The sequence below is a fragment of the Symphalangus syndactylus genome, chromosome 13, assembly GCF_028878055.3.
Source record: "Symphalangus syndactylus isolate Jambi chromosome 13, NHGRI_mSymSyn1-v2.1_pri, whole genome shotgun sequence".
Taxonomy (NCBI): Eukaryota; Metazoa; Chordata; class Mammalia; order Primates; family Hylobatidae; genus Symphalangus; species Symphalangus syndactylus.
Window position 1 is genome coordinate 42654927 of NC_072435.2, and position 21253 is coordinate 42676179.

The following is a 21253-nucleotide window of genomic DNA, read 5'->3' on the forward strand; positions in this document are numbered from 1 at the left end:
TTGAGACAGAGTCTCGCTCTCGCCCAGGCTGGAGTGCAGTGGCGTGATCTCGGCTCAGTGCAAGCTCCGCCTCCCAGATTCACGCCATTCTCCTGCCTCAGCCTCCCGAGTAGCTGGGACTACAGGTGCCCATCACCACGCCTGGCTAATTTTTTGTATTTTTTAGTAGAGATGGGGTTTCACCGTGTTAGCCAGGATGGTCTCGATCTCCTGACCTCGTGATCCACCCGCCTCGGCCTCCCAAAGTGCTGGGATTACAAGCGTGAGCCACCGCGCCCGGCCAGACCTGGCCCCTTCTTGCCTCACCTCTTGTCCTATGCTCCGGCCACCCCACAGTGGTATCAGCTGCTGCCAGCTCTGCCCAGCTCCTCCAGGGCCACCCCCCTCCCTCTGTGCTTGGCAGGCACAGCTCACAGGTGCCCCTTCTAAGACATTCCCTCCATCAGCAGCCCTGGGACAAGGTGCTTCTGAGGGCCTGGACCAAAAAGGACGAAGGGAGGACTCGAGCCTCATAGCCCAGCTGGCCCCACATGGCTGAAGCTCCCTGCGGCGGGAGGGATAGGAGGGTCAGGGCAGACATGGCGTCGCTTACGGCCACACCGTGCAACTCCGGTTTGGACACCTCCCACTGACGGATCAGGGTCCCTAGGGAATGGGAGATGAGGAAGGGGAGCCCCGGGAGGCACCCGGTCCCGTGTGTTCACTTTTCACGAGGAGAAACGGGGGCCAGTGTGGTAAGCATGCTCAGCTTGGAGCCTGCCGTGGGGCATTACCTTCACAAGGGGCGCCATCAGCCCAGCAGGGAGATCGAAGTAGGGCACGTTGGGGACCAGGCTGGGGTCATCGTGGTTGATGTGGGGCGGGCCCTGTCGCCGCATGTGCGGGGGCTGCCCGTTGAAGCCGTGGGGGGGAGGGCCGAAGTCGGGGTGCTGGGGTCCAGCCCAGGGCGGGTGCTCGTTGATGCCAGGATGAGGCATGCGGTGGCCAGGGTGGTGGTGAGGAGGCCCCATTTCTGCAAAACAGAGACTTGCCTCAGGACCACAGGCCAGTCAGGATCTCCCAGGTGACAAGTGCTGGAGGGAAGGGGCTCAGCGAAGGGCCAGGAGGCCAACCCCTCCTGGAAGCCTGCCCAACACCTTCTCTCACTGCTTAAGACCAGGCAGCGAAGCACAGAGGAGCCAGGCTCCGAGGGGCCTGTCCCGCATCCATAGGCACAGCCGAGGGAGCTTGAGGCTGAGAGAAGAAAACCATAAAACCCCAAAACTGCAATGTGAGGGCTAAGTTGTGACCCTCCGAATCCATACGCTGAAGTCCCAGCCCCCAGTAGCTCAGGATGGAACTGTATTTGGAGACAGGGCCTTTAAAGACACAAATGAGTTAAAATAAAGCCATGGTGGCCCTAATCCAATGTGACTGTTGTCGTTACAATAAGAGATTAGGACACAGACACGTAGAGAGAAGACGGTCACCTGTGAGCCAAGGAGACAGGCCTCCGAGACACTAACCCGAACCCGCCACACTTCCACCTTGGACCTCCAGCCCCCAGATCCTTAAGACAATACATTCCAGCTGTTGAAGCCGTCCAGGCTGCAAGACTTTTATCATGTCAGCCCAAGCCAAAAAGTAAAAGCAATAAATGTGCCAAGCGGTCTCCAAGATGCATTTATAATCAGAAATGTATTTAAAGAGAGAAGGCCGGGCATGGTGGCTCATGCCTGTAATCTCAGCACTTTGGGAGGCCAAGATGGGTGGATCACTTGAGGCCCAGAGTTTGAGACCAGCCTGGCCAACATGGCGAAACCCCATCTACTAAAAATACAAAAATTAGCTGGGCATAGTGACTGGTGCCTGTAATCCCAGCTACTGAGGAGGCCAAGGTGGGAGAATCACTTGAACCCAAGAGGAGGCTGCAGTGAGCCGAGACTGCGCCACTGCACTCCAGCCTGGGCGACAGTGAGGCTCAGTCTCAAAAAAACAAACAACAACAACAACAAAAAGCCAAGTGAGGTGGCTCACGCCTGTAATCCCAGCACTTTGAGAGGCCGAGGCGGGCGGATCACCTGAGGTCAGGAGTTCGAGACCAGCCTGGGCAACATGGTGAAACCCTGTCTCTACTAAAGATACAAAAAATTAGCCAGGCGTGGTGGCGCACACCTGTAATCCCAGCTACTCGGGAGGCTGAGGCAGGAGAATCACCTGATTCCGGGAGGCGGAGGTTGCAGTGAGCTGAGATTGCGCCATTGCACTCCAGCCTGGGCAACAGGGTGAGACTGTGTCTCAAAAAAAAAAAAAAGTACTAAAAGATTAGAAATAATAAAATCAATAACAAAGATACTGGGCACGGTGGCTCACATCTGTAGACCCAGCTACTCTAGAGGCTGAGGGGGGATGACTGCTTGAGCCCAGGAGTTTGAGAGTAGCCTGGCCAACATAGCAAGACCCCATCTCTATTTAAAATAAAATAACAAAATTTTTTTAAAAAAGAAAACTAGTTTTTTGTTTTTTTTTGAGACAGTCTGTCGCCCAGAGTGGAATACAGTGATGCGATCACAGCTTACCACAACCTCAGCCTTCTGAGCAGCTAGGACCATAGGTGCCCAACACCACACCAAGTATTGATTTTTTAAACGAACTAATACAACGGGAAAACTGATGCAAAAAGCAAGCAGCAGCAGTAAAAAAAAAACGAGGCCCCGCCCTGCCCTCACCACGCCCACCCACGGCAGGAACCTTTCCCTACTGGATCTGCCTCATCTGCGGCCAACCGGGCCTAATCAGGGCGGCAAAGCTGAGTCTGTGCCCCCACTTCCTGAGAACCCAGGCTGGGCTCCTCCGACGTCCCATGACCCTGTGCCTGTCACTGTGCACTCGGGAGCACGCCAGGACCACAAGCAGCGCCACCAGCCTGCTCAGCAGGCGAGCCATGGGTGCCTCCCCCAGGCCCTACCCAGGCGCCCGTACACTCACCGGCAGGGAAGTCCCCCTGGGGGTAGTCGAAGCGGTGGGGATAGGGCGGCCGCTCGAAGGGGTGCCGTGGCGGGAAGTCGTCCTGCATGAAGCGGGGCGGGAAGCGGTTGAAGTTGTGGGGGTGCGGAGGCTGGTTGAACTGTGGGTGCTGCTGGTGGGGCGGGAAGGGCCCCCGGAAGTGTGGGGGCCGCTGCATGCGGAAGGGCGGCTCGCGCTGGCCCCCGCCCCAGGGTGGCTGCTCGTGTTGGCTGTTCCAGGGGCCCTCGAACTGGTTGTTCCAGGCGGGGTCGGGCTGGTTGTTCCAGGGTGCATCGCGCTGGCCGTTCCAGCCGGGGTCACCGCGCTGCTCACCCCACATGCCCTCGTGGCTGTTGTTCCAGGGGGGGCAGTGGGGTGGGCCGCCCTGGTGGTGCGGGTAGGGCGGCTGCTCTGGTGGCTGCAAGGGAAGGGACAGGCGTGAGCCCTGCGCGGTCTGGGCCCCAGCGCTTGGCAGCATCACAGCACTGGCTCAGACCATGGAGGCGCTGCCCTGGCCACATTGGGGCGCCTCCTACGCTGACGCCTACGGGGATGCTGGGCACCTGCTCTCAGCCCCGACCACATGCTGCTGCAAAATGACCAGACCCCCAACCGCTGCACCCGCATCTCAGTCCCGGGGCTGTTTCTCCCACTGGGGCGCGCTGCACCCACACACAGGCTGCACAGGCCACGAGGTGCTCCCCGCTACTACTGCCAGACAAATGCCAGCTCCCTCGTCCCTCAGGGGCATGGTGCAGAGGCACAGACGGTATCGCTTTTCAGAGCACCCCAGTCACCCACGGGGCAGGGCTCAGACACCCCCTGCCCTGCCTCACTCCCCCTCTCCCCAAAAGCCGTCTGCTGGGCAGATACTGAAGATGGGAGGTTCTTCCCTCACCAGCTTCTGTTCTGGAGACTTAAAGCGAGGAGGGCAAACTCCAGCTTGAGCAGGAGACGGGAGGAGCGCAGAGGCCAATGAGAAGGCCGGTGTCTAGGGTCACGGCTGGGTAACTGCGCTGACCCCTACTAAGGGGAGGATGGCCCAGGCCGCCACATTCTCCAGGATTCCAAGAGAAGCCTGAGAGCCAGATATTAAATATCAGGAACTACTTGTTTTTCTTTTTCTTAATTTGAGACAGTCTCGCTCTGTTGCCCAGGCTGGAGTACAGTGGCGCGATCTTGGCTCACTGCAACTTCCACATACCGCGTTCAGGTGATTCTCCTGCCTCAGCTTCTCGAGTAGCTGGGATTATAGGTGCCTGGCACCATGCCCGGCTACTTTTTTATCTTTAATAGAGGTGAGGTTTCACCATGTTGGCCAGGCTGGTCTCAAACTCCTGACCCCAAATGATCTGTCCACCTCAGCCTCCCAAACTGCTAGGATTACAGGCGTGAGCCACCATGCCCAGCCTTTTCTTTTTTAGAGACAAGGTCTCACTCTGTCACCCAGGCTAGAATGCAGTGGCACGACCATAGCTCAATGAAGCCTGAAGTCCTGGCTGAGCCAATCCTCCTGCCTCAGACCGCTGTGTACCTGGGACGACAGGTGTGCACCACCATGCCAGCTTATTTTTACTCTTTGTAGAGATGGAGTCTTGCTTTGTTGCCCAGGCTGGTCCCAAACTCCTGGCCTCAGGCAATCTTCCTGCCTCGAGAAATTACTTCTAGTGTTAAGACCACACATGGCCAAGTCAAGCAGGCCAGGCTGCTGTTTCTCAGTGTGGACTGCAGGATGCACTGCTGGCCTAGCGGGCACCCTCAGTGAGGGGCGTGCCCATTGTCCTGAGCCCAACCCTCTGGTCTGCGAAAAGACTGAGCCTAGAGACACTAAGGGCCTGTTTCCATACCCACAGAACAGGGACAAGAACTGCTCCCCCAGCAGAGGGTACCTGCAAAACAGCCACCACCATCTGGCTCCCGGCCAGCACTCGGAGGTGGCAGCTGTCTTTATGGGGGTGTCCAATCTTTTGTGAGGTTCAAAAGATTTGAACCTAAATCAGCTTTGTATCCTGAAGCTGGGGGTGGGAGGCTCAAAGCCACAAGCACCAAGTCTCAGTCCAGAGCCAGTCTCCTTGCCATTCTTACACCTGTCCCTGCAGACAGGGAGTCACCTGGAAAGGCCACGCTGCAAAGCCAACCACGGTCAAGGGGGAAAGTCGCGCCCGGGAAGGCCCGGGGCTGTGCCTCAGTGCTCTAAGTGGACCCAGCACGCTCCAGGGCACTTCACAGCCATGCTGTGCCAGATGAAGTGGCCCCTGCCTTGGCCCAGGGGTATGTGACCCATAGCAAAGCTGCATGTGAGGCCTCCCAGGGGCAATAAGCCTGACATTTCTGACATCCCCCTTTCCTTACAAAAGCACCTTCTTCTTTCCAGGATGACAAAACACTGACACTCAACTAGCTGAACCTGTTTAAGGACAGGAAACAGAACACCCTGCCGTGCCTTGTGGCGTTAAACTTCCCTGCACTCGCAGGAAAATGGGGATCTAGAATACAGAGAAGCCCAAACCATCAAAGCTCGGGGAACGGACGTGAAGACCTGTCACTCGACCTGTCCCAGAGCCACAGGAAGACAGGGCTGTCACTAACCCAGCATAAGCTCTGTCACAGAATATCCCTCGTTCCCCAGTAAGCCACTCAATGCCCACCAACTGGCATAGGGGAGGCTACCCCATCAGGCCAAGTGTGCCCCATCTGCTCCCACCCCAGGTTCCAATCAATACCTGCTGCTGGCCCCAAGGAGCCACGGGGTGAGGCTGGTCAAACCAAGGGGGCTTGTTCGGTGGGATCTGGTCGTGTGGCCCGGGGCCCCGGGGGCCAGCGGCTGCAGGATCCTGGACCCCTCCTGAGGCTTCGTACTCTGAAGAGCCAGGCATCTGGATGGGAGGCTTGCTGTCATCTAAATCCAAGTGACAGGCAGTTAGAGCAGGCCTGGCAGCAGGAGGCGCTGTCTCCTCTCCACACTACCCCAGAGCAAACCAGACTACAGCTTTTAGTGCCCAATGGATCGCTTCAGGACCTACTAAAACCATGACTATCACTGGCCTCCAGGAAGGGGACCGGGTGAGGGGAGGTTTCGACCTTGAAAATGACACACATCTGTCCTTTTCAAAGCTTTACAAGACACATGCCTCACTCCTGCCTTCTTGGTTTGCTGAAGAATTTCTATCCACACAATTTGATTAGACACCTTTCCTGTATCTAATTAAAAGGTCATTTCTCCACAATCTGTTTTCTATCCTATACAATCCTCATATTCCTGGAACAAAACTTCTTTGATCAGAATGTAATTTTAAAATCCTTTGCTAGGCCGGGCACGGTGGCTCATGCCTATAATCCCAGCACTTTGGGAGGCCGAGGCTGGCGGATCATGAGGTCAGGAGATTGAGATCATCCTGGCTAACACAGTGGAACCCCGTCGCTACTAAAAATACAAAAAATTAGCTGGGCGTGGTGGCGGGCACCTGTAGTCCCAGCTACTCGGGAGGCTGAGGTAGGAGAATGGCATGAACCCGGGAGGCGGAGGTTGCAGTGAGCCGAGATCACGGCACTGTAGCCCAACCTGGGCAATAAGAGCGAGACTTCGTCTCAAAAAAAAAAAAAAACAACAACAAAAAACAAAATCCTTTGCTAGATTCTGCTAAGATTTCCTTCAGTATTTCTTTTTTTTTTTTTTTTTTTTTGAGACGGAGTCTTTCTCTGTCCCCTAGGCTGGAGTGCAGTGGCGCGATCTCGGCTCACTGCAAGCTCCGCCTCCCGGGTTCACACCATTCTCCTGCCTCAGCCTCCCAAGTAGCTGGGACTACAGGCACCCGCCAACACGCCCGGCTAATTTTTTGTATTTTTAGTAGAGACGAGGTTTCACTGTGTTAGCCAGGATGGTCTCGATCTCCTGACCTCGTGATCCGCCCGCCTCGGCCTCCCAAAGTGCTGGGATTACAGGCTTGAGCCACCGCGCCCGGCCTCCTTCAGTATTTCTGTGTCTTTTTCAGAAGGGACACTAGATTGCATTTTCTGAGACAGGGTCTCGTTTTGTTACCCAGGCTGGAGTGCAGTGGTGTAAATATGGCTCACTGCAGCCTCAATCTCATGGGCTCAAGTGATCCTCCCACCTCAGTCCCCAAGTAGCTGGGACAACAGGTGAGCACCATTTTTCTATTTTTAGTAGAGACGGGGTTTCACCATGTTGCCCAGGCTAATCTCAAACTCCTGGGCTCAAGCAATCTGCCCGCCTTGCCTCCCAAAGTGCTGGGATGACAAGCGTAAGCCACCACACCTGGCCAATTATATTCTCAGTCCGTGCATTGTCCTTCCTGCCTGATGTAATAGTTACCCTAGTCTTGGGGAATGATCTGGGTATTCTCTTCTCTAGGAACAGGAAACAGACCTTCTGCTGTTCAGGAATGGGATGGTTGGAGTTTTACTCTAAGGTCACCTGGCTTGTGCTTGTAAATGGATGAAAACCTGGGCCTAGGAGCAGGCCCGGGACAAGGGAACCAGAACTGTGTTGGAGGGTGGCAGACTGCTTTCTGACTACACTCGGTGCCCAGCCTCTGGGGACTGTTTCCTGGGGGCAGGCTGGGCTGAGGGAGCCCCGTACCAGGCTGGGTGGTGGGCGGGATGGCAGGGGCAGGTGCTGGGGCCGGGGGTGGGGCAGGTGGCGGAGGCGTGGCCTTGACTTCAGCTTCCATCTGCGGCATCTGGAGCTGCTGCTGCTGCTGTTGCTGCTGCTGCTGCTGCTGGGCCAGGCTGGTGACGAACTCCTCGTGCTGTGTCTTGAGGGTCTGGATCTGCTGCTGGAAGGCCAGCTGCACTGGCTGGACCACCGAGGAGTACTCATTGATGAGGGTGGCCTGGGAGAGAGAAGAGCACCCGCTGCTCAGTACGCGGCTTTGGGGCTCGCTGCCTGGCGCCAGAGGACAAACGCCTGGAAAGCAGCAGAGCCTGGGGGACCTGGGGCAGGCGGACAGGGAACCGTCACGTGAAACAGCCAACACAGTCTGGGCAACCAGAGTGTGCGTTGGGATTTGGCCACAGATTTGGGGATGAGGATGTTCGTTGCAGCGTGGTTTACGATTCCCTGTTAACAGGAACGAGCAATGACAGCCGTGTCCTGGCCACTGCGTGGCTGCTCAGCGAACACTGCCCACCAACATTCTGGGACACGCTCATGGGCTCTGCCTCCCACTCGCCATGTGGCTCTCAGCAGGAGGGGCTGCCACAGCCTAAGCCACGTCTGGGCTTCCTCACGCTTCCATCACGCTGGAACATGCCTGACCACCAGAGCAAATGGGCCACGTGCAGTGACTCCGAAAGGCCGCCTGGTTCTAGTGTGCCAGGAAAGTCAGGGAGACACACCTAAGGCCTCGGAAATGTCACCTGGGACTCTCTGGTCAATACCCACTGGCTACTCCTAGCACAGGCAGGGGACATGGGCTCTCTGGCTTCTGGGACCTGCTGGGGTGGCAGCTGCTGTCCTCACATTCCCAAACCCTCCTGGGGCACCCGCCCTAGCTCTAGGGTGAGGTGTGGGTGGACAGGGACACTCACCTGGTACTGACCAAGCCCCAGGGCCGGGCTCTGTAGCTGCTGAATGATGGAGTCATCAAAGTAGCCGTTTTTCTCCCAAAGCTGCAGGAGCTGGGGGTGGGAGGGGAGAGAGGCCGGGTCAGTGGGGAGGGGAAGGCCTGCGTGTCCCGGTCTCGCCCAATCCCCGGCCCGGGGCCAACGCACCCGGGCGATCTTCTGCTGCTTGTCTTCCTCCACGGCCAGGAAGCTGGTGCAGTAGATGGGCACCACGACCTTCTGCAGGGCGGCCAGCAGCTCCCGGGCCTGCTTGCGCTGGCTGTGAGGGAGAGACTTTCCGCGCGTCAGGGCCCTGGGGCGGGACCCGGCCACGCGCCCGTTACCATCGCGGCTCCAGCCTCAGCGCCCTCTGCCTTCTCGGGAATCGGGTCCCCAACCCGGTCAGGGAGATGGATGGGCTCCCACGAGACCTGTGCTGGTGCCTGGGCTCGAGGAAGGGACGGATGGAAAAACAGCAAGCAGGGGAAGGAGAGAACGTGCCTGGGGCCGTTCTGAGCAAGGCCTTTTGGTCCAGTCCCCTAGATAGGAAATAACCTTCCCTCCTTCCCTCTTGGGTGGCACTGAGGATGAAGGGACATGGGCCCGCGGGAGCCCCTGCCTGTGTGCGATGGGCGGGATGGGACTGCTGCGGAGTGGGGGTCTTGTCTTTGTCACTCGCTAGGCACAAGGAAACCTCGGCCCAGGCCAGGCCTCTTGGGAGGAGGAGGGAGGGTGCCCAGTCCCTCAGGCACCTAAGATGCTTTAGAAGAGTGACTGGATGCCCAGCAGGGGGAGGTGCTGGGCACATGTCCTCTCAGGGCCGCTGTGCAGTGCTGCACAGGACACTGTGCATACCTGGCCTGGGAGGCCCCTGCAGCTGCGCAGGGAGACGGCTGCCCCCGGGGAGGGACGCGGGACAGGAGGGGAGCAGCTGGAAGCCCCTCAGCCCCCAGCTTGTTGCAGGGAGCTCAGGGGAGCAAGGGCCTGGGCCGGGTGAGCAGCACTTGGCTTCGGACAGAGTGGAGCTAGAGAGGCACGTGGCTGGAGAATGCGGGAAACTATGCATCCGTGCAAGGTGCCCCTGACTCAGAGGCAGGGAGAAGAGGAGGCACGAGGAGGAGCAGAAGGGCAGAGGTGGTGCCGAGCCGCAGCTCACTTCCCAGCAGGAGACAAACAGGGACTGAGGTGGGGAGGGAAGAGGGACTCAGGCAGTGCTGCATGTGGTAGATGGGGCGAGATGGGTGCTGGCAGACTGGCCCAGTGTAGAGGCACACAAGGCACCCGGCCAGGACTGCTGCCCGCTAGGCTCAGTAGCAATGCCTGTCTCCTCCTCCAAGTGTGGGCCTTTGGCCTGGGGTTCTATTGTTTTGTTCTTTTTCTAATTTTTGTGAGAAGAGCCCCGGTGACCCTGTAGAAGGAAATACCCGCCCAACCTTGGGGAGGGTGGAGACAGCAACAGTGGGAAGGGTGAGGGCTGGGTGGGGATAGAGGGTGGGCAGAGGTGGCTCTGTTGAAGCCTGAGAGACGGGTCAGGGCTGGAGAAGAGGACCCCAAAGGAGGGTCCTGATGGCTGAGCAAAGTCAGGTGACTGTGCGTGTGTGTGTGTGCGTGCAAATCAGTGACGAGGGAAAGAGAAAGACACAGAAGCCAAGGAGGCTGTGGCCGAGAAGGCAACAAGGAAACGCCAAGAGAGCAAGGGGCACAGGGAACAGTGGCCCCCAGAAGACAGCAATGTGACAGGTGCGGCTGGGGTCTAGGGGAGAGGACAGGGCATGCAGTGAAGGTGCATGGGACACCTAGATCCCACAGTCCTGCAGACAGAAGCCTGATGGCTGACAGAGACCCCCCGACCCGGGCTCCCTGGACAAGTGCCCCCTAGTCTCAGGACAGGCCAAGCCAAGCTGATTGGAGCAAGCGGCCGCCCAGGAGGGGTTGAGGAGGAGGAGAGTGAGGAAGTGGCGCTCTGGGCACGGGGCGGTGGCGCTCACCAGTGGTGCAGCACGTCGTTGATCAGGTAGATGAGGTGCAGCCGCAGCTCGAAGTGCGCCCCGTCAGCTGTGATGCGGTTCCGGAGGTGGCCGGCCATCAGCTCACAGTGCGGCGGGGACTTGGCATTGCTGAACATCCAGTTCTTCCCGGCCTGCAACAACCGAGCCGATGATGAGTGAGCAGGGCCGTGGCTCCCCCAGGCACCCACTGCATCCCTGAGAGCGTGTCACCATCAGCCCGGGGAAGGACACACCATAAGGGTGGGGGGCACAGGGTCCCACAGCCTCAGGAGGGTGCTCAAGGCGGGAGGGAAAGGCACCCATCGTAACAGCCCTTAGCCCAGACTGGCTGCGGCAGGCCCTGCCTCAGGGCGGGACCAGGGGGAAGCTGGGCTCTGGGAAGCGCCGGCCCCTCACCGAGATGGCATCCTTGGTGCACGTGTCGATGATGGGCTGCAGCAGGTTGTCAAACTCGTTCATGTCTAGCTGGGTCTCCTCCAGAAGCTTCTGCATCTGCTGCTCCACCGCGTGGGCCACGGCCGCTGTCACTTGCTCCTGCGGGGGGGTCAGTGGGGCCGAGAGCACATGAGGAGGGACCTGCAGCCCGAGCCCTCCGGCCTGGCTCAGCAGGGGCGGGGTGGGGACATGGTGGCGATGCCCGGACTCTGGGCTGCTCTGGCCATCAGCTCCCTTGCTTGTCCCCAGCACAAGGAGATTCTGTCTGTCATGCCTGCCGTGAATCTGTGACAGTCCCTCCCGGAGTGGGCAGCGCACTGACAGCACATACCAGGAGACAACACCTGCCCTCCAGGTAACCAAGGAAAACACTGCAGCCCAGAGGAACAAACAACCTCTGCAAACCAACTCAACAAAAAGCAAAGGCAGGGCGCGGTGGCTCATGCCTGTAATCCCAGCATTTTGGGAGGCTGAGGCGGGAGGATCGCTTGAGCCGAGGAGCTCCAGACCACCTGGGCAACGTAGCGAGACCTCATCTCTACAAAAAACAAAATACAAATCAGTTGAGCATGGTAGTGTGTGCCTGTGTTCCCAACTACTTGGAAGGCTGAGGCAGAAGGATCGCTGGAACCCAGGAGTTCAAAGTTACAGTAAGCTGTGACTGTACCACTGCACTCCAGCCTGAGTGACAGAGCAAGACCTTGTCTCTAACAACAACAAAACAACAAAAAAGAAAAAAAAAGAAAAATGAAGGATGGTGTGAACAGGCAGTAGAGGAAGAGGACACACCCATGGCCTCTAGTGAAGCAAGAAGGGGACAATCTCATTCCTCAAGAGGAAACGCAGGTTAAAGTGCGACTGGTAAAAACAGAGCTGCCATGGGGACCAGCAGTCAGTTACGGCTGGTCAAGGCAGGCCTCCCACTCCATGATGAACAGAAGCAAGCTGAGGTTGAGCATTCTGGAACTTTCCTTTTTTTTTTTGAGATGGAATCTCGCTCTGTCACCCAGGCTGGAGTGCAATGGCATGATCTCGGCTCACTGCAAACTCTGCTTCCCAGGTTCAAGCAATTCTCCTGCCTCAGTCTCCCAAGTAGCTGGGACTACAGACACCTGTCACCGCACCCAACTAATTTTTGTATTTTTTATTAGAGACGGGGTTTCACCATATTGGCCAGGCTGGTCTCAAACTCATGACCCTGTGATCCGCCTGCCTTGGCCTCCCAGAGTGCTGGGATTACAGGCTGAGCCCACTGCTCCCAGCTGGAACTTTCTGAGAGCAATATGACAGTGTGATTTTATGCCCTGAACCTAGTACTAAGCATAGGGCTGGTGTTTTGGAGGTTTGGTATTCTATTCCTCTCGTTTTTCTGGCAATGCACCTGTAGTCTTTTATTTATTTATTTTTTCCGAGACTGAGTCTTGCTCTGTCACCCAGGCTGGAGTGCAGTGGTGTGATCTCGGCTCATGCAACCTTTTCCTCCCGGGTTCAGGCAATTCTCCTGCCTCAGCCTTCCAAGTAGCTGGGATTACAGGCGTGCACCACCATGCTCAGCTAATTTTTGTATTTTTCGTAGAGACAGGGTTTCATCATGTTGGCCAGGCTAGCCTCGAGCTCCTGACCTCATGATCCGCCGTCTCAGCCTCCCAAAGTGCTGGGATTACAGGTGTGAGCCACCACGCCCAGTCAATGCACCTGTATTCCATTTGGCAAACGTTATCAAACTGTTGGACCAGGAAGGACAAAAGGGTCCTTCTGGCCAAGTGGATCACCTGAGATCAGGAGTTTGAGACCAGCCCGGCCAACCTGGTGAAACCCCATCTCTACTAAAAATACAAAAATTAGCTGGGTGTGGTGATGCATGCCTGTAATCCCAGCTACTCCAGAGGCTGAGGCAGGAGAATCGTTTGAACTTGGGAGGCAGGGGCTGCAGTGAGCCGAGATCGCGCCACTGCACTCCCACCTGGGTGACAGAACAAGACTCAAAAAAAAAAAAAGGGGGGGGGGTCCTTCCCCAACCAACAGCTCCAGGTGACCTAGCTACTGTGTGGTGGGGCCAATGGTAGGCACCAGAGGCTGCCTGGCCACAGCCGTTAGGGAGCTTCAAGGTTCACACGTGCCCCAGTCCCACTAAGGGGGTCCACCCCAGGGTGATGGGTACACACATGTCCAGTGGCTTCACTGAGATGAGAAGCAGCCTCCGTGTCTGGCATCAGGGCTGGGGGTGACAGTGGCTGACATGCACCAAGCCCTGGGTGGCAGGGCAGGCCCTGTCCTCACTGACACCTGTTATTCATTCTGATGAGCAGACGCAAAAACAGAGGCACAGGGGAGCTGCTGGTGTCTGGCTGAGGAGGGGGCGGACTCGTACCTGTCTGAGTGCCAGCAAGTGCTGCTCCTGCTGCTGGAGGTTCCATTGGCTCTGCTGGATGAGCTCGTCCATGGACGGCGCACCCTGGGCCGGTGGGATGGGCGCGGCGGGGGCCAGCGGGGGCTGTGGAAGGGGCGGCATGGCAGCGGCTGGCTCCAGCTCCGGGGTCTGCTGCTTGCAGATAACTGAAGGGAGAGAAGGAGGGGTGCCCCGTGAGAATGCAGATGGGGATCTAGGTGTCCCATTGGCCACCTCTCAGCCACAGGGGCCTCCCCTTCCCCAGGGACTCACCATCCACGAGGGCCTGTTCACAGCCTCGTGCCCACACAGACCAGCTCCTCCTACTCTCGGGCCCTGCCCTCCCTCTCACAGGATCCCAGCTTCATCCTTCCATCTTCAGGCTGTCCCCTCCTCAGAGAACCTAGGAAGTCCCCTGGCCACTCTCTTGCCAGCACCATCCAGTCCTTGCACAGTGTCCTTCCGGTGCAAGCTAAGCTTGAGCCTGCCCACCTCCTCACCCACCTAGGCCCCACCTGATGCATAACCTAGGCCTCGGCACCTCTCATCCCCCGACCTCCTCAGCCACTCGCTGACCTCTGCCACTTAAGCTACCCATTGACTGTTAAGATGTCACAGCCACCGGGCCTCTGCACATCTGGCCAGAAAGGCACGAAGCCGCACCCCCGAGCGCACACTGCGGCCTCCCCTACACTTGCCTTGTCCTTCTACTGACTCTCCTTGCTTCTCCAGCCCTTGGGGACAGAGACCCCTCTGCATTCAGGGGTGCATACGGTTTGAGGCAGCAGTGAGACACCCATTCTGCCGGCAGAAGCCTGGGTCAGGGTGGGCGCAGGTCCCAACTCTGGCCAGATGGGGCGGGTGGTGAGGTCTCTGAGGAAGGGACCCTGCTCATAAGGAGGCCCTGGACAAGATGACCCACCTCTCTCTCCGTCTTGGGGCCACCTGGTCTAAATGGAACCATGTACCCCTGGAGCCATCCAGAGCCCCACTCCAAGGGGACCAGGACAAAGCCTAAGATAAGGGGTGTGGGGTGTCGGGTGGAAGGTGTCGCCCCTCACTGAGCGCTCAAGTCAAGTCTTGGGGCTGACTGTGCCTTCCAGTTTGTGCACCCAAAGACACCCTACAGGATGACCCCTAACTTCTGCACCGAATCCCACCCCTCCTACCGTCCGAGGGACACTGCTTATTGATATTTCTTCTCTCTCTTATTTCTCCAACTCCTCCCTCTTTACCCACCCCTCCCCAGCAGTATCTAAACACATTGGGCTGGGCATGATGGCTCACGCCTATAATCCCAGCACTTTGAGAGGATCCACCTCAGGGTGGATCACCTGAGGTCAGGAGTTCGAGACCAGCCTGGCCAACACGGCCCTGCCTCTACTGAAAATGCAAAAAATTAGTCAGGTGTGGTGGCGGGCACCTGTAATCTCAGCTACTTGAGAGGCTGAGGCAGGAGAATTGCTTGAGCCCGCAAGGTGGAGGTTGCAGTGAGCCGAGATGGTGCCACTGCACTCCAGCGTGGGTGACAGAGTGAGACTCTGTCTCAAAAAAAAAAAAAAAAAAAAAAAAAAAAAAAAAAAAAAAAAGTAAATAAACACATCAGAATATTCTGGGTTGCAAACCTCTCCCTTCACCCCATGATCCCTCTCTAAACGATTTCCCAGCCAAGACTCACTCCAGATCTTCACCTCCCCTTTATCTCAGCCCGGTGCCTGCGTGCCACTCCCTGCGGCCACCCCTTCCCCCAGGCAGCTGAGGCACCCTCACTCAACTCAGCCCCACGGGCCTGTCGCAGGTGCTTGCCTCCCTTGGCCTCCATGTGTCTGCCCCCTCAGTCCCTTTCTCTCCCTTTACCAACCCCTCTCCCGTCGGACCCTCAGATGCTGGGGTGCACAGCCTGTGTTCTGAGCCCTGTCCTCCGCTCTATGCAATCCCCGGGGAACATGAGCTATCCATTCTTGCGGCTGCGACTGTCAGCTGCACAGTGTGATTCCTAAATCCATCATCTCCATTCTGGATTCCCTGAGCTTTGGCCCTGACCACCAACTGCATGGCCCTCTGAGTTTCCAAGGGGCCTGTGTTTCCTCTCACCCCCTACACTGATATCCCCTCCTGTGCTCCCCACATCATGGCTGGCACCACCATCTGCCCAGAAACCCAGGCCAGAAGGCGCATGTGCCTCCCACTGATGAGCCACATAGTGTCAAGGCAGCCTCCTAGACATCACTCCAATCAGTCTATGTCCCCACTGTCACCACCATGGATCCACTGTCACCTGTGTCACCCCAGAACTGGTCTTCCTGCATCAGGTCCCACCCCTCTACCTCTTTTCGACATGGCAGTCATGGTATTGCCACTTAAAGAGTGGGCTACCCAGGGGTGACAGACAGTTATGGAACCAGAAAGTGAGCATTTCAAAACCTTTCTAGCCACGTGATGGTTCACGGTCCACATTGTTACTGTGCTTTGCAAAAGTTTTGCAAAGCAAAACAGGTTAGAAACTTAAAAAAACAAAAACCAAAATGGTTCTTCACCAGAGTTCGTGAAGCTCCATTCTAGAACAGTTGAGGCCCAGGCTTTAAGGAGTGGGGTGCAGAACTGGCTGTACTGTGGCTAACCCAGCTTCAGAACACAGACCAAAACCTTCCACGAGTCTCTCCCATGCTTCCAGGATACACTCCTCACTCCTCCCCAAGCCAGGCCCCCGACTCCTCCCCAAGCCAGGCCCCCAACTCTGCACCCCCACCTCTGGCCACTCCAAGAACCCCTCCTACTCTGGGCTTCAGCCACCCTAAGCTCCGGGTCCCCCATTCCCTCCAAGTGCTCCTTCCTCTGCCTAGAACACTTTTCTCCCCTTGTTTTCACCTGGCCAACCCCAACACATCCTTTAGATCTAGCCAATATTATCATCACCCACAGAAAGCACTTCTTTTTTTTTTTTTTTGAGACGGAGTCTCGCTCTGTTGCCCAGGCTGGAGTGCAGTGGCGCAATCTCGGCTCACTGCAAGCTCTGCCTCCCTGCAAGCTCCGCCTCCCGGGTTCACGCCATTCTCCTGCCTCAGCCTCTCCGAGTAGCTGGGACTACAGGCGCCCACCACCACGCCTGGCTAATTTTTTTTTTGTATTTTTAGTAGAGACGGGGTTTCATCATAGTCTTGATCTCCTGACCTCGTGATCCGCCCGCCTCGGCCTCCCAAAGTGCTGGGATTACAAGCGTGAGCCACCGCGCCTGGCCAGAAAGCACTTCTTGGCTTGGCGCGGTGGCTCATGCCTGTAATTCCAGCACTTTGGGAGGCCAAGGCGGGTGGATCATGAGGTCAAGAGATCGAGACCATCCTGGCCAACATGGTGAAACCACGTCTCTACTAAAAATACAAAAATTAGCTGGGTGTGGTGGCGCACGCCTGTAGTCCCAGCTACTTGGGAGGCTGAGGCAGAAGAATCGCTTGAATCCGGGAGGCAGAGGTTGCAGTGAGCCGAGATCGTGCCATTGTACTCCAGCCTGGCGACAGAGCAAGACTCCATCTCCAAAAAAAAAAAAAAAAAAAAAAAAGAAAGAAAAGGGAGCACTTCTTGGCTTCAATCTTCCTGGGCTATAAGCATAAGCACCCTCTCCTTCCCTATAATGGCACCAGCTTCCAAGTGGCCCCCCCAGAAAGGGAAACCAGCCCTCAGCTCAGTCACCCAAGTCAAAGTACTGTCTGAGGTGTCTTCCTCCCCTGCTCACTACACCATCAGGTCGTCAATATCCAACTGGTGCCCAAGTTCATGGATTCTACCTTCACCCCACCTGCCCCCCACACTCCCTCCCTCAGGCTCAACCCACTGATTTAATTCAGACCCCACCATCTCTCACCTGAGCAACTGCCCTGTTCGCTCCCCTGCAGGCCTCACTGCTCCCCAGGCGGGTCCCTCTACCTTGTCCTACACCACCGGCCACACACCCCAAGCCACTCTCTCCCTTGTTTAAAACTCTTGTGGCTTCTCGCTGCCTTTAGAAACGGTTTTAAACTTGGTGTGCTGGGGCTAAGGAAGGATTGCTCTAGAAACACATAAGCACATACAATATTTTGCTTACGATTTCAGGCAGCTGATCTCTCCCTGCCCACCCCGCCCCCGCATCTCGAACCTAAATAGGCATCACAAAAACCCGTGGATTGAGTGAGAAAACCCAAACTTTTCCCCTGGCAGTTAACACTCCAGATCAAACTCCTCCCTCGTACAAGCACGTTCTTTTCTTAAATAGATTCTCCACTATGTTGCCCAGGCTGGAGTGCAGTGGCTATGCACAGGCGCGAGGCCACTACTCATCAGCACGGGAGTTTCGACCTGCTCCATTTCTGACCTGGGCCAGTTCACCACCCCTTAGACAGTCTAGTGGTCCCCAGCTCCCAGGGGGTCACCATATTGACATTGAACTTAGTGCAACCACTTAATCGACACAGCACACTATAGCCCTGAACTCCCGGGCTCAAGCAACCCTCCAGTCTCAGCCTCCTGAGTAGCTGGGGGTACAGTGTGTGCCACTGTGCCTGGCAATACACACACCAACTCTCTCTTTCTCTGTCTCTTGTTCAAGAAACTGCACCTTTGCAATGTTCTACTCTCTCAGCCTTTCAAGTTTTTTTTTTGTTTTTTGTTAGATGGAGTCTCGCTCTGTCTCCCAGGCTGGAGTGCAGTGGCATGATCTTGGCTCACTGCAACCTCCACCTCCCAGGTTCAAGCGATTCTCCTGCCTCAGCCTCCTGAGTAGCTGGGACTACAGGTGCCCACCACCATGCCTGGCTAATTTTTTTGTATTTTTAGTAGAGATGGGGTTTTACCATGTTGGCCAGGCTGGTCTCGAACTCCTGACCTCAAGTGATCCACTCGACTCAGCCTCCTAAAGTTCTGGGATTACAGGCACAAGCCACTGGGCCTGGTGTCCTTTCAAGCTTTTTTTCGTTTTTTTTTTTTTAGATGGAGTCTCATTCTGTCACCCAGGCTGGAGTGCAATGGCGTGGTCTCGGCTCAATGCAACCTCCACCTCCCAGGTTCAAGCGATTCTTCTGCCTCAGCCTCTCCAGTAGCTGGGACTACAGGCGTGTGCCACCACACCTAATTTTTGTAACTTTAGTAGTGATAGGCTTTCACTATGTTAGCCAGGCTGTTCTCAGACTCCTAACCTCAAGTGATCTGCCCGCCTTGGGCTCCCAAAGTGCTGGGATTACAGTATGAGCCACTGCAACAGGCCTCCTTTCAAGCTGTTTAATCGAACACCAACTGTGTGTTATGTATTAAGGTACAATGACCTTGTACCTTAATACAAGGCGAGCGTGTAGTCCCCTGAACTACACGCTCGCCAAGGCCAAACAGACCTTGTTTGGGTCACCTTACCTTAATACATAACACACAGTTGGTGTTCGATTAAACAGGAGACAACCACCTCTCAATGTCCATCTACCTGGCAAACTCCTAGTTATTCATTTAAACAATCTAGAGACGGGGTTGGGTACTGAACGTGACAGATGTGATACCTGCCCTGAGCAGCCGCACCACCTGGTGACTATCCATTATTCAAAGGCCACCTCTGCTTCCTAACCTTAAACTTCTTGAGAGCAGGACTGGAATCCTGTTGCCCCACTGAACAAACACTGATAAACACTTGCCAATAACTAAAACTCAGAGGAATAATTCTTTTTGATTTGTGCTGCAGGCATCTGAAATGCAAAAACCTTGCTAGACCCACAGGGAGACGGCAAAGGGGGCTGGACAGTGCCTGTCCCATGGGCTCCCATCCGGCCTCTATCACTTCCTCCCTAGAAAACACTAAAACAATCACGCTACTCCTACTAAAACAATCCATCATCAGTCTGCAAAACAACAGCAAAATCCCTGATCCAGAGCCCAGGAGGAGGATCGAAAACCTCGTTGTTCTCCATTACAGTGGCACCCAGCAGCCGCTCTGTGCAGGGCCGTGGGAACAGCGGAAGAGAGATCGTGTGGACCGAGCTGCTCCACTTCAGAGAGTAAAAGACCCGAAAAAAAGAGGTTTGTGGCAGAGCCCGGACTGGAATCCGAGAAAGGAAGCGCTCGATGGGACGGCCTGAGTGCCGGAGGGGGACTCACGCTGCTGCTGCTCCAGTGCCAGCTTGCACTTGTAGTAACTGTAGAATTCGCCTCCGAAAAGAAACGAGAATTTGGGGTTGTCCTTCTGCTTCTCCATAGTCATCTTCTCAAATTCGGGCCCATTGCGAGCCACGAACTGGGCGAGCTTATCGATGACATTTCGAAGCTCCTGGTCTGGAGAACGGAGAAAAGGCCATGCGGGGCGTCAACGAGGACCGCCCAAAGCCGGGGGACTTGGCGCCCCAGCCCCTGTCCGCCTTGCCGGGGACCCCAAGGGGGTGGGCCCCGAAGAGGCTGCCCTTGTACGGGTCCCGATAGGGGCCACACGCTCGCCGGGAGTGCGGGGACCCACGAGAGAGGCCGCAGGCGAAGCCGCGAGGCCGAGCCCCGCCCCCTCCCAGGCCCGGGGACTCTGGGAGGCGGGGCCGGCCAACAAGAGGTTCCGGGGAGAGAGAAACGGTCTCTCGGCCGGTTTGGGTCTCACCATCGGGGGGCAGCGGCATCTCCATGGCTCCGGCCGCGGGGAACGTCCTCCGGCGCCACACGATCGACCACCAGCGCCGTCTGCAGAAGCCGGCCGGAAGTGGCGCGAGGGAGCCGTTTACGGCGGGCTTCTAGGGCCGCTTCCGCCCGCCACTTACGGCCGTCGCTGGGAAACTCCGGAAGTGAGAGCGGGAGGCAGGCGGGAAGAAGCCGCGCGATGCCTGGCCGCGGGAGGGGCTAGCGAGGCGCACGCGCAGAAGTTTACTGACGCTTGTGCAGTGGGTCTCAGTTGCGCGGCGCCGCGGGAAGGCTGGAACGGCGCGGGTGGCTGTTAGTCGAGACCGGGGGGCGGGGGGCGTGCCCCTTGGTCGGCGTCGCAGCCCGACGGGCTGGCTGGTTGCTACCTCCGGGCGACAAGGGGCCTGGGGACGTCGTGCCTGGACCAGGGTCTCTGTTTCCTTTCGCGGGCACAGTGGGGAGACTACGAGGTGAGGTGCGTCCGGGCGGATCCCGGGCTGCGGCGACTGTCACATTCTCCACGGCCGTACCGGAGGTGGAGCAGAACTGGGGGCGACGAGCTTGACAGGGATTGCAGCTGGACGTATCTAGGTTCAAAACATCCTCCTGCTCGCTTTCTTCCGCTTCACTCTTTGGTCAGGAAGACTTTGGGACGTGGTACCCCCCAACCCATACCCTCAAATTGCTGGCCTAGAGGGCACAGCACCTTTCTAAAAGATGCAGTTGGGTTGCCTCTAAAATAATAAAGCTAACCCTTGCTAATTGTGGGGAAAAGATAGCCAGAAGCAGCAAATTTCTGCTGTGGACGTCCAATATAAACTGATCCTCTTGAGATGGTTAATGCTTAGTTGGCTATACCTGCCCCGCCACCCCCGCCCCCGCTTTTTTTTCCTTTATCCGTTTTTTTTTTTTCTTTTTCTTTTTTCTTGAGACAAGGTCTTGCTCTGTGGCCCACGCTGGAGTGCAGTGTCATGATCATAGCTCACTAGCCCTGAACTCCTGTGCTCAAGTAATCCTCCCGCCTCGGCCTCCCAAAGTTCTAGGATTATAGGCATGAGCTACTTTACCCAGCCTGTTTTTTTCTGTGCAAATAAATGCACATGTATTTTAGATTAGTTTCATTTTTTATTGTTACAGCATTTTTCCACCAGACGCTTATGGATTGACAACTCTACATCAAGTGTTGCTGTAGGCTAGGAATCAACAAACTTTTTGTATAAAAGGGACAGAAAGCAAATATTTTACACTCTGCAGGTCA

The 21253-nt window shown here is 56.5% G+C and overlaps 1 protein-coding gene across 2 annotated transcripts in view; it reads right to left on the reverse strand.

Moving 5' to 3' along the window:
• The window catches only part of CHERP (calcium homeostasis endoplasmic reticulum protein), a 24566-nt gene extending 4405 nt beyond the window's left edge, over positions 1-20161 (reverse strand). The window contains exons 1-11 of one of the 2 annotated variants that reach the window (XM_055239158.2): positions 19979-20161; positions 19495-19668; positions 13366-13550; positions 10956-11093; positions 10539-10690; positions 8719-8830; positions 8536-8625; positions 7586-7838; positions 5709-5884; positions 2968-3403; positions 774-1012 (exon numbers count right to left, since the gene is read on the reverse strand). In XM_055239158.2, the coding sequence (XP_055095133.1) occupies positions 774-1012; positions 2968-3403; positions 5709-5884; positions 7586-7838; positions 8536-8625; positions 8719-8830; positions 10539-10690; positions 10956-11093; positions 13366-13550; positions 19495-19668; positions 19979-20003 (1980 nt within the window). In that variant the 5' untranslated portion in view covers positions 20004-20161. Of the gene's footprint in view, positions 1-773; positions 1013-2967; positions 3404-5708; positions 5885-7585; positions 7839-8535; positions 8626-8718; positions 8864-10538; positions 10691-10955; positions 11094-13365; positions 13551-19494; positions 19669-19978 lie in introns of both variants that reach the window. The other variant, XM_055239157.2, reaches the window with a different exon arrangement.
• Between the last annotated feature and the right edge of the window lie 1092 nt (positions 20162-21253).